The following is a 19,252-nucleotide window of genomic DNA, read 5'->3' on the forward strand; positions in this document are numbered from 1 at the left end:
TCTTTGGACTGACAGGACTCACAGACTCTCTCCGAGAGATGGATTCGGACCACATTAATACTCTGCTATGGCCAGGCAGTCCTGGGAGCGCAAGTAGAGGACATGATGCCTTTCCTGGACAACATTGTCTCAGAAATACTCTATCAGTATTCCAGCATGAAAAAGGTAGGCAGGTTTCCACCCTCTACTTCTCTTAATGCTGAGTTTAATCACAAGAACAATTATAATCCGGAGTCCTTAGCTTGTTTGATTTCTTAAAGACATTTCATGACCCAACTAGCATGTTGTGGGAGAGGAGGAGGAGGAGGAGGAGGAGGAGGAGGAGGAGGAGGAGGAGGAGGAGGAGGAGGAGGAGGAGGAGGAGGAGGAGGACGAGGATGAGGACGAGGACGAGGACGAGGACGAGGACGAGGAGGAGGAGGAGAATCTATGGTCTTGTTGCATTTATTATCCTCAAGGCAGCGCTCCTGCATTACACTCTTTCTTTCTTTCCACACAACAACTCTGTGACGTGTTTTGGATTGAGACTGGCCCCAACTCACCTAGCTGGCTCTCGTGCCTAGGGCGGGACTTGAACTCACAGTCTCCTGGTGATTGGCCCAAAGACAGCTGGCCCTTTTCCCTAAGGAGGAACTAGAACTCACCATCTCCTGGTGATTGGCGCAAAGTCTCTCAGCTGCCTTTCATCCTATAGTGGGACTAGAACCCAGAGTGTCCAGTGATGTTTTGATTGGGGGCCCCCAGAGTTCAACCAAAGACAATCGGCTACGTAAAGGTTTCAGTAAATAAATACATCCTCTTCCTTCTGGTTTCTTTTCATTCCCACTGGGGTTTTCCAGGACGAAGGGCTGAAGAAAGCCTTCATGAGGTCCATCATCATGATCACCAAAGCTGTTGCCAACAGCAGGAGGCAAGACCTCGATTTGCCCCAGAAACAGGAACTGGTCACAAACATCGTTGTAAGTGGGGAGAGGGGGGGAGGCAGGTGCTCCTGGGCGTCTTTCTTTTTGGAAGTGAATTTGAACCGAATTGAATGCCAATCAATGGAGCCTGAAAGGTTTTGTTGCTAAGTGGGACATTTGTTAAGGGAATTCTGCCCATTGTACGACCTGTCTTGCCACCGTTGTTAGCCGAATCATTTTCGTTCAGTTAATCGCACGGCTGTTAAGGGAATCTGGCTTCCCAATTTTATATAGGTCATCAAGAGGCCACAGTTACCCACCCCTGACTTAAATCATGGTCACGGGACACTGCAAACTGCCATCAATGCAAGCTGGTGGCCAAGTGACCGAAATGGGGTCACAGGATCGCTGAGGAAGGGGCGCCTCTCGGAACTTGGCATCTGGGTCATAAGTAGTCCTGAAGAGATCCCTCAAAACTTTAAATGGTGGCTAAGTGACCAGTTGGAAGCTGGGGACTTCCTGTGTCAACCAGAAAAAGCGTAGGGCTGGGAAGAGGGCCAGCTGGAGGGTGGCCATATCTCAGGTTCTTTCTTAGATGGGTTTCCTTCTCTTTTCAGGAAGTCATTGAAGATGAGCCCGCGAGACCCTTGTCCATCGAAAATCTCCATCAAGCGATCATCACCATCACCTGCATGAGGTATGTACCTGCCAAGAGACAGAGAGAGAGAGAGAGAGACAGAGAGAGAGAGAGAGACAGAGGAAGGAGGGAGGGAGAGAGAGAGAAATCCTGCATCCTGTTTTGGTCACCACAATATAAAAAAGATGTTGAGACTCTAGAAAGAGTGCAGGGAAGAGCAACCAGGATGATGAGGGGAGTTCTGATATTTGAGGGGCTCTCAGAGAGAGGAGGGGGTCAACTTCCCCTCCAAAGTAGCTGAGAGCATGATGAGAAGCGATGTAGGGAAGCTTATCAAAGAGAGATCCAGGAGAAATTTCCTGACACCGAGAACAATCCATCAGTGGAACAGTTTGCCTCCAGAAGTTGGGGGTGCTCCATCCCTCGAGGTTTTCAAGAAAAGAGGGGACAACCATATGACTGGGATGGTTTAAGGACCATCAAGCAAGGGTTGGAGTAGAAGACCTCCGAGGTCCCTTTTAGCCTAATGAGTCTATGATCTTCTCACCCTCCTCCTCTTTTCTCGTCTTTCATCAGCCGTATGAAGCCCCCCTTGAACTCCGAGATGAGGTCTAAAGTGGTGAGAAAAAGCATCCAGAAGGTGTTTTCCTTGCCGGCTTACCTGGTGACAAAACTGAACGTGAACGGCCCAGGACAACCAGCTCAAACTCAGGTGAGCAGTCCAGATGGAGCCAAGCCATCTGAGATCCACATGGAAATAAGCATGATTCAAAATCTCCTCCAAAACTCTGGATCCATCCATGGAGCCCAATGTCCTTTTGTTCCTCGTGTTCAGCCGAGAAAGCATTTCCTCCAACTCTGGAAGAAAAACCAGCCCTGCAAGACGGGCCACTCCGTTGATTGCAGAAGGGTGGACTTCAACTCCCAGAAGTCCGTGGCTGGCTCAGGATTGTTGGGCGTTGCAGTCCACCAGTCGTCCTAAAAGGGCCATAAGTTCCCCAGCCCTGGATTTCTTCCTCTTTCTTCCTTTACACCACTTCTTCCTTTAGATATTCTTTTTCTCCTTCTAGGATTTTTATGACCAGATGGTGACCACCTGCAACACCATGCTCACCGCCTTGCTGTCCGAGGCTCCCAATTTGGATTCCCTGCAGGATGTCTTGACGGTAAAGAGTGATTCTTTCTCGGGGTTGGTCAGCCAGATGTTTAGGCTGGATTTGGCGACTCTGTCCAGCTGTCGAGCCCCTCCCAAGGACCCGGGATAGGCAAATGTGGCTGTTGGATGGACAACTCGTCCCATGGGACAATTCAACCATTCAATTGAACTCATTTCAATAGTTAAAAAATGATGTTCATTTTTGTCATTTACATTTGTTTTGTCCCTCCTCTGGCATCTTTTCACTAATGATTCTATTCCACTATTTCTCTGATATTCGTGTCTCTCTTGTCCCACGGCAAGGAGGAAGGGAGGGAGGGAGGGAGGAGATGATAATAAGAGTGAGGGAGGGTCTCAGGGAAGTCCACAGGTGCCCCTGACACGAGAGACGTTGAGCTGGCCACTCCCACCTCGGCCACGCTCCCCTCGAGGTCAAACACAACCTTGATTCGGCCCTCCATGAAATCGAGTTTGACACCCCTGTCATAGAGCCTCGCAGCTGTTCCGAGTAAAGCTGCCTTCTGCAATTGACCGATGCAGATTATGTCGATGCCGATGGGATTCATTTTAGCAACAGAAATTTTGGACTCATTGTGGTCATAAATCGAGGACTACCTGTATTTGTGATGGTTGCAGCATCCTGGGGGGGGGTGTCACCTGAACACCATTGGCGAACTGCCCAACTGGCTTCCGACAAGCCAAAGTCTACGGGGAAAGCGAGATTCGGCTAATGACTGCATTATTCACTTAAGGACCACAGGGATTCGTTCAACCCTGGCAAAAAAAGGTCGTAAAGCCAGTCACAAGTCGCCTAACATCCACCTTGGTAAGCACCCCAAATTCTGGTCGTAAGTCAAGGACTACTTATACAGGAAGTCCTCGACATACAGCCATTCATTTAGGGACCGAGCTGGGATGCTGCAACCGTCATAAAGATGAGTCATTGGCCAAGTGTTCAAATTTTGATCACGTGACCATAGGGATGCTGCAATGGTCATAAGTGTGAAGAATGGTTGTAAGTCCCTTTTTCAGTGCCATTGTAACTTTGAACAGTGACTAAATACTAATAGCACTTAGACTTACATACCGCTTCACCGTGGTTTACAGCCCTCTCTAAATGAGGACCCAGGTTCTTCTCCAATCTGGGTCCTCATTTGACCGACCTGGTAAGGACGGAAAGCTGAGTCAACCTGGAGCCGATCAGGATGGAACTGCTGAACTTCTGGCAGTTGGCAGAATTAGCCTGCAATACTCCGTTCTAACCACTGTGCCACCACGGCTCTAAATGAACTGTTGTAAGACTAGTTGTATTCCAGAAATCTTCAATTGCTACTCTAGTTTTCAGTCTAAAATAGACCTCAATTGACCAATGTCTCAAATTTGTTGAGCTCCTTAGATTTTCTCCCCAGTCCTGGCAACTTCTGTGGCTCTTCCAACTGTGAATCACAAATTCTTCCTTTCCTCCTCCTCCTTTGTTTTTCCTGGCAGCACATTAATCCCTGGATTGAATCTCCCAAGAGACACGAGAGAGAGAGGGCCATCAAGAGCATCAGACACCTCCTGAAGTTCGTTTCTGAAAACGTCAATTTCGACGTAAGTCACCGTTTGGGATGCGCAGTGAGATGTTTTCAAAGAAAGGAAGAAAAAGAAGAAAGTCCTGCTGCCTTTTGGAAAAAGCATCTTTGGGATGTGACCAGGAGGATATAAGGAGTCCCGCTTGATGAAGGGGTTGGAGGAGAAAACCTCCACAGTCCCTTCCAGCAATTGAGGTTCTGGGATTCAGAGATTCAAAGATTGTATGATTTAGAAATTCAAAGATTCTATGATTCTATGATTCAAAGATTCTATTATTCAAAGATTCTAGGATTCACTGATTTTATGAATCTATGACTATGATTCTAGTCTTCTAAGATTCAAATATTGGATAATTCTAAAATTCTAAGATTTTATGTTTCTAAGATTCTGTGATTCTAGAATTCTAAAAGGTAGGATTCTAGGATTCTGTGGTGCTATGGTTCCTATGCTCTGATTTCAGTTGGCTGAAACCTTCATGAGCCCCCCTTCTCATCTTTCCCCTCCTTTTTGCTTCCTTTCATTAGCCCACAGGTGACTTTTCTTTGCTGGGACAGCTGGTGGCTTTGCTGGGCCTGCACGTTGGCGACACCAGCAAAGAAGTTGGCCAGACGTCCGCAGAGGCCGCCTACCACCTCCACCACCTCATCATGAGCAAAATGGGTGAGAAAGTTGGACTCCAAGGGCTGCCAGGAGCCCAGGGATGCGCACTGCCCAGGAGAGCACTGGGTGGCACAGCTTGTGGCGTGACCAAGACCCCGGTCGTTTGCCTGGGCAGAGATGCCTGGAATTGGCCGTTGGTATTGGCACCTCTCAGGGCCAGGGGTCATTTGAAGACTGAGTTTCTCACGTTAAGTGGATCCGTTAGGCCAGTGGTCGGCAAACTCATTAGTCAACAGAGCCAAATATCAACAGTACAACGATTGAAATTTCTTTGGAGAGCCAAATCGGTTAAACTTAAACTAGATAGGTAGGTACATTGTTATTAACTTAATTAGGGTACTCCTAAACTGGCCTTTGCTAAGAACGTCCTCAATCTGATGGAGGTACGTTCGCTGAGGTCGACCCCTTCCATCTCTCCCATCCACACTCGTCCTGTATACTTCTTTCGTCTATCTCCTTTTGTTCATCCTCTTTATATGTCCAAACCATCTCCTCGACACTACATCTTCTTTCACTCCACAACGTTCCCTAAAATTAACTTAATAAACTTTACTTAAAGTTTTAAGTCTTAGTTAAACTATAGGTACGTTGAATAAAACTTGATCTCATACTTAACAACGATATTATTTATTGATAAAATTAAATTCCTTACAATTGACCTTACAATATCCATAAAATTAAATCATGACAATGACTGACAAACACTAATGTGAACAATGGCCTTGCATCTCCTTGGAAAGTTTGAGTAAGTCAGGTTTGTATGTTGTTTTTAATTTTAGGCACGATTCCAGGTTCTCATCAATAAGACAACTTCTCAATTTACTCTTGATAAGGTTCATGCTTGAAAATGATTGTTCGCATAACTATGTAGACCCGAATAAGGAAAAAACAGCAAACGCTATTTTTTTCAGTTGATGATATGAGTCAGGAATACTATTCCGGGTGTTAAAAATCATCATATCTTCCTTCTCCGGGTCTTTCAAAGCAGACCACTTGTGCTGTGAACTAAGTTCACATTTATTTTTCTCCAATATTTCTGTATCAGCACAAAGACGTTCAAATTTCGAGCTCCACAATTCTTTGTTTTTGAAATCCAGCAATTGCATTTCAAAGTTGCCAATGTCAATATTAAAGGGAGAAACATTTAATTCTGTTACAGTAGCATTAAGAGGCTTTTTAACAAAGGCTAACGTCGCTTTGCTGTTTCTGAATTCCTGAAACCTGTTGAGAAAAGCTTCCCTCATATTTAAAAGTGTTGTTTTGATATTATTTATTGATAAAATTAAATTCCTTACAATTGACCTTACAATATCCATAAAATTAAATCATGACAATGACTGACAAACACTAATGTGAACAATGGCCTTGCATCTCCTTGGAAAGTTTGAGTAAGTCAGGTTTGTATATTGTTTTTAATTTTAGGCATGATTCCAGGTTCTCATCAATAAGACAACTTCTCAATTTACTCTTGATAAGGTTCATGCTTGAAAATGATTGTTCGCATAACTATGTAGACCCGAATAAGGAAAAAAAAAAGAAAAAAAAAAGAAGACATTTTGACTGTTCTGTCTTTCACTGTTTTAGCAGACAATGGTAACTCTTTAATTTTTTTTAGAATATCGGCTTTGTTCTTAAAATCCCGAAATAGCTCTTCGGATGCATTTATAAAACAACTTTTTATGTATTCGCCGTCTGTATATGGTTTTCCTCTCTTAGCAATCTTTTGACTAACCACAAAACTTGCAATATTAACATTGTTGGAAGATTGAATCCAGTAATTAAATACAGAACTTGATTTTTCTTGACTCTTCTGAAGTTCCTCAACTGCTTTCTTCCTTGCATCACCGACAGGATATTTACTACTAAATGGCACGTGTTTAGTTTTAAAGTGTCTCTCCAAATTTTATTTCTTGTTATGCACCAATTTTTCCTGACAAATAAGACAGGTCGGAAGGCCATTTAAGTTTTGAACAAACGCGAAAGTCTCGGTCCATTCAACTTTAAATTCATGGTTTTCGTCTTCCGTTTCTCTTTGCTTCTTCTTTGTAGCCATGTCAAACAGGGCACCTAAAAAAATGTTTCATTTTATAATAATAAAGCCACCAACACAAAATAATTACAATTCTTAAATTGATGACAAAAATACCTGTAGGATTTGCAGCTGGTTGGAAAAATACAGGTAACTTTATGCTCCGAGTAGTTACTTTTGTCACCCGCGCGTGATTGGCGGATGCGACTAGCACTAACCACTGCACAAGGAGATTGCTGACTGACTGGCTCACTCAACTCGTGCATGAATCGCGTGCGCCTCTCCCACGCTGCGTATCCCATGGCCCACCTGCGCCGCGTCTCCCGTCTCCCGTCTCTCGCCCGCAAGACACCCCCACTTCTTCTAACGCCACTTCTTCAGAATAGACTCGCCCAGGCCGAAAACCGACTTCTGCGCATGGGCCACGAAGTTTCAATCACAGTGTGCGTGCGCGCCCGCAGGTGGTATTTTGTGGAAGAGCCACACTCAAGGGGCCAAAGAGCCGCATGTGGCTCGCGAGCTGCAGTTTGCCGACCACAGAGTTAGGCTAGGCATCTGCCATCAGCCAGCCTGGGCTTGTGAGTCTTGGCACATGGATTGGGTCTTAGCGTGTTTTGCAAAGCCACCTTTTAGTCATTGGATGGCTGCATGTATTGCAGGAAGCCAGAAAACGGGTTAACCAAGTTACGGGTTGAGTGGGCATTGTTAAGGAAAGAGCTAAAGAGGGTTTATAATTGCAATACATTATTTGTTAATTTTATAGTTTCAACCCCATTTTACGTGTCTTCTAATTTTTAATTGGGAGCCGTCCACAATCGGTTGAAAGACAGGCACTTATATCAATGGTTTACCTAAAGAAAAGGATCGGTTAAATTTGGCTAGTTAAAAGCTTAACCCAGTGGCAACTTTAAGCCATGTGGATTTCAATGCCCAGAATTCCCCAGGCAGCACACAATCAATTCACAACCTAATGCTTCATTTGCACATCAGACCAAGGTAGTCTGGGTTAAATCCGGTTAGATTCATTCATTCGTTTGTTCATTCGTTTGTTGGTTCATTCCTTCATTCCTTCATTTATGTAATTTGTCTCTTATGTAGCCCTATATTTCCCCTCCATTTACAGTCCCATCTATTGTGTTAACCTAGAAAAGGGGTTACAGGTAGTCCTTGACTTACAACAATTCATTTAGTGACCATTCAAAGTTTAACCGGCACTGAAAAAAAGTGACTTGTGATTGTCTTTCACACTTACGAACGTTGCCGCATCCCCATGCTCACGGGATCAAAATCTGGACACTTGGCCACTGACTCCGATTTATGACGGTCGCAGTGTCCCAGGGTCATGTGATCCCTTTTGTGACCTTCTGCCAAACAAAGTCAATGGGGAAGACGGATTCACTTAACAACCGGGTTGCTAACTTAACTGCTGCGGCAATTCACTTAACCACGTTGGCAAGAAAAAAAAATCGCAACATGAGGCAAAACTCGCTTCATAACTGTCTTGCTTAGGACTCAGTTGTGGCCGTAAGTCGAGGACTGCCTGTAATTGGACCACTAAAGAGGTCATTGTGCCTGTTTCGTTCCTGATCAGTGAGATAAGAGAAAGGGGGGGGCAGAGAAAGAGGGAGCGAGGGGGGAGGAGGAGGACTGGTGTCTCTGAGCTTTGTTGTTTTCTTGTGAAGGTTTCATGACCCAACTAGGTAACGAGAAAACCACCGAGCCCAGAGAGCACCAGGGACCCCTCAGGTCAGCCCTGAGCTACAGATCTTCTCTTCTGTTGGAACGACTAAACCGGCCGTCAGACGAAGGATGTTCAGAAGTTCCGAATGCCAAAATCTGACCTTCTCTTGTTTTCCTCCCTCCAAAGCCAAAGAAATGGATGAGAAACCTAGAAACAAGAAGGGGAAGGTCGTCACTTGGCTGAGGGAAGACTTCTCCTTTTCGGGCCCAACAATATTTTATAATAACGTCTCCAAAATGGCTACGGTACGTTTTCGTTCAGCATTTTGCCTGGCTTCTTATTGACCTTCCTTTCTCTCCTCCTCTTGACCTGGAGATACTCAAAAAAGTCAATATCACAGTGGGGACGGCAGGCTCCAAAGGCCGGAGGGTGGATATCCATCCCCCACAATGTCTAGGAGCAGGCGATCTCGGCTGCCATGTTGGCTTCTTTCACCCACATCCTAATATCACGTGGTGGATGTCATGGAATACGGCCTGCCTCTCTACATGGGGTGCTGTCCCCAGATACGGGTCAAAGTCTCTGGCTTGTCAAAACCCTGATGCATCTCTTCATGGTCTCCTTTTCTTCTTTCCGATAGGCCTTTGGCGAGCATCTGAGCCCGTCTCAAATAAACGACCTGATCTTAAAAGCCCTGGCAGCTCTGACACACCTGGACAAAAACATTTCACACACTGCGGGACTCCTGCTCAATTCGTTCTTGGAAGAATGTGGGATGGACATGGAGGAGGTAAGAAAATGGCAGGGTTTGGAGCAAAAGGGATAGAGGAGATTTTGTAGAAAAGAAAGATGAGAATGGGTGAGACCTTGTTGACTTGGTGACAACACTTCAGCTGGATTTAAGAAGGCTAGGGTTGGATGGAGACCACCAGGTAATCTTAGGGCTGTTGAGAAAGTTGGTCATCCCTTGGATTTCTCTTTTGCCATAGCTGCCCATGATCCTCAAGGAGATCTACCGACGTCTCCCGAAGATCTTGGACCCTGCCACCAAACAACAAACGCTAAAGGCAGTGTGTCACCTGGCGTCCAAACGGGTGAACAAAGTCGTGGATATTCTCCTCGAGTGCTCGGTGGCGTGCGATGGGTAAGAAGAACCTCAAGGAGATGTGCCTCCTGTTTTCTTGTACTCTACAGAGATTCTCAACCATTTGCGATAGGGGTGAATATCTGTAGCTTGGGGTGGGCAGGTCATGTGCTGATTGGGGGGGAGGTTACATTGGGTTGGTTGAGGGCCAGTGCAGTCGCTGGTTGGCTGTGCAGTCGATCTGAATTCTGAGAGCTTCCTAGGCTGGTTGTCTCCACCATCCAGGTCATGATTGTCCCAAAGGTGCTTTTCCAAAAGGCAGCTGGACCTCCTTGGTTTTTTAACTTTCTTGGTCGCCACACTGTAGAAACAATGCAGAGACTCTGAAAGAGTGCAGAGAAGAGCAACGAAGATGATTAGTGAACCGGAGCCTAAAACATATGAAGAAGAGTTGCAGGAATTGGGTCTCTCTAGTTCGATGAAAGGAAGGATTGAGGGGGGACAGGATAGCAGTGTTCTGATATCTGAGGGGCTGCCACAAAGAGGAGGGGGTCAACCTATTTTCCAAACCACCTGAGGGCAGGCAAGAAGCAAAGGATGGAGACGAATCAAAGAGAGAAGCAACCTACAATGTGCAGAACTTTCCTAGCAGTGCAAACAATTAACCAGTGGAACAACTTGCCTCCAGAAGTTGTGGGTGCACCATCACTGGAGGTTTTCAAGAAGAGATTGGACAGCCATTTGTCTGAAATGGGATAAGATTTCCTGCCTGAGAAGCGGTTTGGAGTACAAGACCTCCAAGGCAGGGGTGAAATCCTCTGGTTTGGTCTGGTTCGCCCGAACCGATAGTAATAATTGCTACTGTTTGCCCGAACCGGTAGTAAGAAAAAACGCTTTAAAACGTACGACAATCAGCTGTGCCGGGCAATGTCGGAACCTTTTTGTAATTTCTAATTTCAGCATTTTTTTACTACCAGTCAGCTGTGAGAAAATCAGCTGTGCCTGATTGTCTGTGAGGTTCCTGTTTGTTGCAGGGGCCATTTTGTGTAAAGTCCAGCTGCTTCTGCATTGTATGTGAGTCAGTTGTGTAGCTTTTGTGTTACTTTTGTGTAAAGTGTGATCGTTTGCTTTTGAGCTCTCTGTGATTCAGTGAGGTTCTGCATTGTGTGTGAATCAGTTGTGCAGCCACGCCCACCCGGACACATAACCACCAAGCCACGGCCGCCTGGTCATATGACCACCAAGAAACGGCCACCCGGTCACATGCCCACCAACCAACGCCCACAGAACCGGTTGGGAACATTTTTGAATTTCACCACTGCTCCAAGGTCCCTTCCAACTCGGTCCTTCTGTGAAAAGCACCTTTGGGTTAATTCTGTAGACACACTGCTCCTAGAAACCTCCCCTCCCTTGACCAGTTCTGGGTTCTCTGGCACTTCCGGTGGCGCAGAGGCCCTCCTTTGAATGGCTACTAGACAAACGGTTGCAAGTCGAGAACTACCTGTAGCTATATCTTTTTCCATGCCTTAAAGCAGTTCATTTGGCCATCGGTTCTCTAACCCTTTCTTCCGTTGGGGGGGTTAATCTATCTGGAATGGCCGTCTCTTTGAAAATGGGGAAAGAATCTGATTTTTTTCCCCAATCCATTTTTCCACCTGCACAGAAGTGCCAGGGAACTGTGGAGGGCGCTGGCTGCAGACCCCTATGCTAACCTGAAGATCATGAAGCCCCTCCTCAAAAGGCTTGATGACCACGAGCCCAGCACCGAAGCTATTGGGAGGGGAACAAGCAAATCCATCATGCCCATTGCGGTAAGCCCTCAACCGGTGGCTCTCCTTTCCTGAGATCTGCAGGTGGGCCAGGCCTGAGGAAAGGGGGAAGGGGCTGAGCAGAAGAGTCACCCTCGGGGGTCTCCTCATCAGGAGCAGGCACGCCCTGGCTGGAGGGAGGCAGAGGGCAAACTGGTGGGGGCTGAAATCGGAGCAAAATTTGAGGTAAGCCCCCCTTCCCCCCAAAGTGCCCCATTGAAAGTAGAGGCATCTGTGGGCTTCCTCACCAGAACAGCTTTGATATTCATCCATCCATCCATTCATCCACCCATTCATCCAGCCAGCCAGCCAGCCAGCTCTATCATCTATCCACCCATCCATCCATCGGTTCATCTATTCATTAATCCATTCATTCATGTATCCATTCATTGATTTATTCGTTTATTCATACATTCCTTCATTTATTCATTCCTTTACTCATCCAATCATTCATAATTCAATTGATTCCTTTATTCATTTCTTACGTTATTTCTTACAGAAATAACTAAAAAAGAGTTTGATTTAAGAAAATACATGATAGGAACCAACAAAGGCAAACACCCAACGGAGTACTTTGTGTCATATCTTATTTTAAATATTCTTAATCTGTATTTTTATTATGTGTTATATTGTTTTATTACATTGTTGTAAACTTCCCAGTGTCAGATTGCTCAGATGGCCGGTGGAGAAATTTAATTAATTAAGACCAATAGATTTGTAGTCCAGGTTTGAACTGTGGGGTCCTTGGTGCTTACTGAGCTTGGTGGTTTTCTTGCAGATGTTTCCCGACCCAACCAGTCTAACCCTACCTCTAAGCCTAACTCTTCCAGCACTGAGGATGTTACCTAGCTGGGTCATGAAACATCTGCAACCAAAAAACACACGCTCAGACAGCACCCAGGGCCCCTCCAAGGACCCCTAAGAGGTGGAGAGTCAAGAGCCCACTTAGGAATGAAGACAAACAGAGAAACGTGAGGTTACCGATCTCTTTGTCCCCAGTTCTGTCTCACTTGTGCTACTCGTTGTCTCCCTTTTGTCCTGTATCTACACCCCACTGGCCTCTCAAAGTCTGGAGGGGGTGTAGAATGGGAGTTTCAGAAGTCCCACTTCTAGCAACCTTTTGCTCCGTGTCTCAGACATGGACATTCCTGGCTCAGCTTTCATGGACATGAGGATTTTTTTCTTTCTCTGGGCACAATGAGAATGTATCTGCCGAACAAAACTCTGCATTGGCGACAAGAAGGGCATCCAGCCAGGAAAGCCTCAGCTCCATTCAGTTGCCCAGACTCCACCCCGCAAGGGATTAGGGGGTCGTTAAAAGAAGAAATAGATGATGATGAGGAATCTAAGTAACCTGATGAGCCCGAGCTGACTCTCCTCTCCTCCTGTTTCTAGGCCACCAATGCGCTCTCCTTCCTCCTCTCGCTTCCTGAGGCAGCAACCATTGTCCAGCATAAGTTCTCCAGCCTGCTCCTGGCGCTCGTGACGCACATCTATTTTCTGCTGGGAGCAGGCAAGAGCGGGTCAGAACAGACCTACCATCTGGGGTAAGGAATCTCCTGGGCCCAATCTGGATCCTTTCTCCATTTCTGCAAAGCTCAGGAAACAGTCGTTAAGTGAACTTTGTCCCATTTTGCAACCTTTCTTGCCAGAGTGGTTAAGTGAATCATTGCACTGGTTAAGTCCCATGGTCGTTAAGTGAATCTGGCTTCCCCGTTGACTTTGCTTGTCAGAAGGTCCCAAAAGGGGATCGCGTGACTCTGAGACACTGCGACCGTCATAAATATGGGTCAGTTGCCGAGAGTCTGAATTCTGACCACATGACCATAGGGATACTGTAACGGTCGGAAGTGCAGGGGGATCAGCTGAATGATTGGCACCAACTCTTCTGCCTTTGTTTCATTTAGCAACGCAGTCAAAGCCGTCAAACACCTCATCTTGCGCACCGGCTATCAGGAGGAGTTCAAGGACTTAGATATGGTTCAATGTTGGGCGATGCTGATGAGTCCTGAAAGTGTGTTTGAAGGCATTTTCCACCTGGTCCGGTAAGAAATTAAAAGTCAAAAGAGCTTGGCTACGAGGGGCAGTGGGTGAGAGAGGGAGGGGAGGCAGAGGGAGAGGAGGAAGAAGAGGAGGCAGAGAGATAGGGGGAAGGGGAGAGAGAGGGAAGGGGAGACGGAGAGGGGAGAGGGAGAGAAAGAGGGAGAGAAAGAGGGAGAGAGACACACAGAAGGCAAAAGTGAGAGAGAGGAAAGATTAGAGGGGAGGAGAGGGAGGGGAGAGGGAGAAAGAGAGAGGGAGGGTGAGAGAGAGAGGGAGGGTGAGAGAGAGAGGAAGGGGAGAGGGAGAGAGGGAGGGTGAGAAATTCTCTAAATGGAGTAATTCATTGAGTAATTCATTTATCGATCATTCAGCTCATGATTTCTCTAGCTTGGTGATTTTCTTCTCCCTAACCAGCAGATCTTGTCTGATCTCTCCATATTTATTCTCTTAGGATCTTGTTCAACTATTCGAAACATGAGCTGAAGGTCATGCTCCGACAGGCTGAGACCTACGTGCGCCACCCCGATTTAAGACACAAAACCATTGGGATGGTTTTCTTTTCGGAGGTGAGGAGACCTTGAGATGCACCCCAACCTTCTGGAGCTCAAGGAAAGTTGCCCAGGGTTCAACAGAACTTTATGGTTAGAAACTAGAAGTTGTGGGTTCTCCATCACTGGAGGTCTTGAAGAAGAAACTAGACAGCCATTTGTCTGACATGGTAGAGGGTCTCCTCCTTCACCAGGGGGTTGGGCTAGAAGACCTCCAAGGTCTCCTGGTATTCTGTTAATCAGTGGAATGGCTTGCCTCCAGAAGTTGTGGGAGGGAGGGAGGGAGGGAGGGAGGGAGGAAGGAAGGAAGGAAGGAGATTGAGGGAGGGAGGATGGGAGAAAGGGAGGAAGGAAGACTCAATGACCCCAAATTCCTTTTACTTTTTGCATTATTTTTTGTATTCTTGCAACTATCATTTACACTACCTATCAGACAGTCACAAAAGGGATGACGTAACCTCGAAACACTGCGACCGTCATATATATATATATATTTATATGCCGCCATTCTCCCGAGGGACTCAGGGCGGCTTACAAAAACAATATCCAATACAAATCACAATAAATTAAAATCAACAACCCAATTAAAACAATTTAAAATTATAACAATGTACACCCATAACGGATCAGTTAAGTTGACGAAAGGGCCACATCTTCAACTCAAATATGGACCGGCAAGTACCCAAATTTTGATCACATGACCATGAGGATGCTACCATGGTCATAATTCTGAAAAATGGACGTATCTCTTTTGTCAATGCCGTTGTGACTTTCAGCGGTCACTAACTGAGGACTGTGTTTATTTTCTTTTTCTCTCCCCTTAATGGCTGAAAGTGGCATCTTTAGTCGAGGCTCTCAGGGAAGTTCTCTTCCTTGGCTTGGCTAACGCTCCATATCTCCACTCTTCTTCTTCAGCTGCTGTTTCACCCGGAAATTTGCCAATTCTTTGTCATCCAAGACATCCTCCAGGTGCTGAAGGAATGGATGACCCAGCCATATCCGCTGATACAGACTTTCAGCGTTAGAGGACTGGGGAACCTCATCCAACACCCGTTTGAGGTAAGAGATGGGGGGCAGGAAGGGAGTGGCTTCCAAGGTAGTAGCAGGTGTGACCTCGCTCTCTGGGAAGTCTACAAGGCTGGGAAGGAGAGAAGAAGGAGAAGAAGAAGGCAACCAGCAGAAAGAGGACAGCTAGAGTGGTGTCTCTTCTACAAAGATGGCTGCAACCCTGGAAGATCTGAAGGTGCAAGTAGAGGCCAGATCCTCTTGGAGGACATTTGTCTGAAATGGTATAGGGGTTCTGGCTTGAGCAGGGGTTGGACTCGAAGACCTCCAAGGTCCCTTCCATCTCTGGTATCCTGTTAAGGACCAGGGGAGACCTGAGAGCAGTCTTCCAGTATTTGAAGGGCTGCCCCAAAGAAGAGGGGGTCAACCTATTCTCCAAAGCCCCTGAAAGCAGAACGAGAAGCAGCGGATGGGAACTAATGAAGGAGAGAAACAACCTGGAACTAAGGAGAAATTTCCTGACCCTGAGAACAATTCATCCTTGGAACGACTTCCCTCCAGAAGTTATGGGTGCTCCATCACTGGAGCTTTTCAAGAAGAGTTTAGATAACCATTTGTCCAGCAGAGTCTAGGGTCTCCTGCTTGAGCAGGGGGTTGGACTGGAAGACCTCCAAGTTCCCTTTCAACCCTCTTCTTCTATGCTCTGTGGCCTTCTCTTGCATTTGTCATGATCGCTGGGAGACTCAGAGAACTCCAGTGACCGTTTAATTGCTCGTTTCTTTCCCTGCTTCCTCCAGAAGAACATCTTGGAACCCCTCTTGATGCCAGTGCTAAACTGCGCTTGTCACGAAGAGAAGACCTTGGCAAAAGAAGCTATAAGGACCCTGCATTTCCTCCTCAGGAACCTCGATATCAAAACCCATGCGGTGAAGGCAGTCAACCTCATTCCGCTCCTTCTGAAACATTTTCATGATGTAAGTCAACCAAATCATAACAAACTGGTTTTCCACCTCTCCCTCCCTCCCTCCCTCCCTCCCTCTCTCCCCCTCTTCCCTCACTCACTCTCTCCCTCTCTTTCGCTCCCTCCTCACTCCCTTCCTCCCTCCCTCTCTCTCTCTTTCTCTCTCTCTCTCTCCCTCCTTCCTCCCTCCTTCCCTCCCTCCCTCCTACACTCCCTTTCATTCTCCCTCTCCCTCTATCTCTCTCTTTCTCCCATAAAGATGAGAGAAAGTCCAGAAGGAGCTGCTAAGATTGAACAACTCTGGTCTAGATCAGGATTTTTCAACCTTGGCAACTTTAAGAGGTGAGGACTTCAACTCCCAGAACTCTCCAGCCAGCATACTGGAGTTGGGCTCCCCATCTTTGGGGCAACCATGACCTGGATGATTGACCATCTCCATGGACATTGAACTGGGAATAGGTGTGCTCTGAACTTGTGTGTTCTCCTCCAAACTTCAAGAAACTTCTGCATGGCTATTCTGCTATTGGAGGGACTAACCTGTCTCTCTTCCTTCGTAGGACGACATCGAACTGAGGAATACCTCCATCACCATTTTCGGCATGCTCCTGAAAGGACTGAAGGAGTTACGGAACAGTAATATGGCCGAAAACATCCTGAACAGCCTTATTCCCCTCCTCATACAACTGTCAAATGATCGGACAAAAGAGGTGAGTTGAAGGGCTGGCTAACCTGAGCTCCTGCTCTGATCATGCTACCTTCACAGAGACCACTCTGTACCCCCATCTTCACTCAGAGCAACGTGGTTGTACCACGTGGACACTCTGGAGAATGCAAAGACATTGTAGACAATCCTGAAGTTGTGGGGTCCTTGGTGCTCCCTGAACTTGGTTGTTTCCTTGAAGACTTGTTTCATGACCCAACTAGGTGTCTTTCCTCCCTCGGCCAGGTCTCCAGGAAGACCCTCGACTCCTGCGTGTCCTTTATGAACTGGGGGGGCTTTCCCAGCAACTTGTTTGACTATGAAATGTACACCAGTCTTCATAGCATGTACTCCAACATCTGCTACGTGGTTGTAAGTAGGAGCCAAGCTGGCCTGTTTTCTTCCAGATTAGAGTAAACTAACCGTTTATTTCTTTATTTTGTCCTGCCTTTCTTATTTTGATAAATAGTTCAAGACGGTGGGCATCCCTAATACTTCTTCTTTTCTTCACAACAACCCTGTGAGGTGGGTTGCCCTGAGCGAGAGGGACTGCACCAAAGTCACCCAGCTGGCCATCGTGACTAAGGAGGGACTAGAACTCCCAAAGTCACCCAGCTGGCTTTGACCAAGAAAGCAGCCCCTTGGTTAAAAAAAAAAAAAAAAAAGCTCTATAGTTCATTGGCTTCTTTGTTGCCTTGTTTTCCCCAGATGAATAAATGCAAGCAAAACCTTCCTGCGATGTTGGATCAGATGCTGGGATTCCTGAGGAGCCGGAACTCTTCCCATCGCGAGGCAGCTGCCCTCTTAATTGGTAATCACCAATGCCAACTCTGGAAGGAGGGCAGGAAAACCCAAGACAGGCGGGCGGCCTTGTCACCAAAAGAATCTATGCAGAATTAAGCCATGTCGCTTAATCAGACTGGAAGCTGCTCTTATACCGTGTGGCTTCTCCGGAACGGCTACGATCGCGCAACAGTTTCTCAGGCAGTTCCTGCCCTCTTTCTTAAGGGTATCGCTGCCGTTGTTAAGTGAGCCACATGGTTGTTAAGTGAATCTGGCTTCCTCCCGGATTTGGCTCATCCGAAGATCGCAAAAAGTGATCTTTGACCCCCAAGACACTGTAAGCGTCATAAATACGAGTCGGTTTGCCAAGCATCCGGATTTTGATCTTGATGTGGCATCGCTTCTAAGTGTGAAAAGCAGTCGTAAGTTCCTTTTTTCAGTGCCATTGTAACTTTGAATGGTCACTAAATGAACTGTTAGAAGTCGAGGACTAACTGGCCTGTATCCCTCTCTCTTGTATAGGCAAACCCACAGCCGTGGCTTTTTCTCTGGAAATATTTCCAGCTGGCCTCCCATTCTAGTATTAACTGGATTCAAGGCTGCTTAGATTTTTTTCCAAGATGATGGTTGTTTGCACAGTCCTAGAACATAAAGTAATAGAGTTGGAAGGGACCTTAGAGGTCTTCTAGTCCAACCCCCTGCTAAAGCAGGAGACCCGATTCCATTTCAGACCAGTGGCTGTCCAATCTCTTCGTTAATCTCTTCTTGAAAGCCTCCAGTGAGGCCTGGAGACAAAAACAGAGGAAGAACGGCTACCCCTCGTCCTTCTTATTATTAGACAGACCCAATCCCTGGAACCATCCCGTAAAGTCCCAAAGCGACTCTTCCAAGTGGAAACCAATGAATTGCGCGTTTTTTTCCTGAATCAGTCGATTTAGCCGTCTCTGTTAACCCCACCAACATTTTCTTTTTACGTGCCCAGGCTGCTGCGCGCAATACATGCAACCGGAAGTGATGACTTCAAAACAAATGAAAGAAGTTTTCCTGGGTGAGTTTCAAAGTTCCCTCGCTTGAAACAAGGAGTTTTTCTCCAGAAGCTCTGTCGCTGATCAGGGCTGGTTCTCACGGTTGATCCCGGAAATCCTTTGTTTTCTGGATTCGTTTCAGGTCTCCAGGATCTGCAAGGCGATTCCGAAGCCTCAGTGGCTCAGGCTGCAGCTGACTCAATGCAAGAAATCTTTCGGCAGTGTGGCCATCTGATCAAGCCGGGTCTTGTTAGTAGTCAACTCCTCTCCAAAGGCATCAGGAGGATCTCCGAGACCAAGCAATAATAGTTTCATAGTTTCATAGTTTTCATTATTGTCATGGCACCTCATAGAATGAAACTAAGTGCCATCCTCACTGTATATTATACTTTTTAAAAACCCTATAAAAATAAAACAAAAACACACTTCCTTCACATTGTATGCAATTGAATTAAAAAACCCTCGTATTGTATTCATATTGCACTGTACGTAGAATTGTATAGTTACTGCTCTGGGATAGAAGCTGTTTTTCAGCCTATTTGTCCTTGTTTTTATTGTCCTGTACCGTCTGCCAGATGGTAATAGTTCAAAAAGAGGGGGGCCCAGGATGAAATGGATCCTTAAGGATGCTTTGAACTTTCTAAAGCCAGCGGGA

The 19,252-nt window shown here is 46.4% G+C and overlaps 1 protein-coding gene across 1 annotated transcript; it reads left to right on the plus strand.

The window, feature by feature from the left end:
- The first annotated feature begins 100 nt into the window (after positions 1 to 100).
- Positions 101 to 19,031, plus strand: LOC148111604 (maestro heat-like repeat-containing protein family member 7). Its single transcript, XM_087880807.1, has 21 exons — positions 101 to 165; positions 840 to 959; positions 1,520 to 1,599; positions 2,116 to 2,251; positions 2,610 to 2,705; positions 4,184 to 4,288; positions 4,795 to 4,930; positions 8,827 to 8,945; positions 9,281 to 9,430; positions 9,630 to 9,784; positions 11,388 to 11,535; positions 12,928 to 13,079; positions 13,440 to 13,577; positions 14,027 to 14,141; positions 15,039 to 15,182; positions 15,926 to 16,102; positions 16,647 to 16,796; positions 17,036 to 17,161; positions 17,498 to 17,600; positions 18,555 to 18,620; positions 18,740 to 19,031. The coding sequence occupies exons 1-21, from the start codon at positions 103 to 105 to the stop codon at positions 18,901 to 18,903; spliced, it is 2,643 nt and encodes an 880-aa protein (XP_087736933.1). The 5' UTR covers positions 101 to 102; the 3' UTR covers positions 18,904 to 19,031.
- The last annotated feature ends 221 nt before the right edge of the window (positions 19,032 to 19,252 follow it).

Source organism: Pantherophis guttatus, chromosome 18, assembly GCF_059756535.1.
Source record: "Pantherophis guttatus breed Tessera chromosome 18, ASM5975653v1, whole genome shotgun sequence".
Taxonomy (NCBI): Eukaryota; Metazoa; Chordata; class Lepidosauria; order Squamata; family Colubridae; genus Pantherophis; species Pantherophis guttatus.

Excerpts from the sequence above, each read along its gene's own strand:
- LOC148111604 (XM_087880807.1), top strand. The coding sequence starts at position 103 with ATGATGCCTTTCCTGGACAACATTGTCTCAGAAATACTCTATCAGTAT. Across the intron at positions 2,706-4,183 it reads CCCTGCAGGATGTCTTGACG|CACATTAATCCCTGGATTGA; the intron begins GTAAAGAGTGAT and ends TTTTCCTGGCAG. Across the intron at positions 13,080-13,439 it reads GAACAGACCTACCATCTGGG|CAACGCAGTCAAAGCCGTCA; the intron begins GTAAGGAATCTC and ends TGTTTCATTTAG.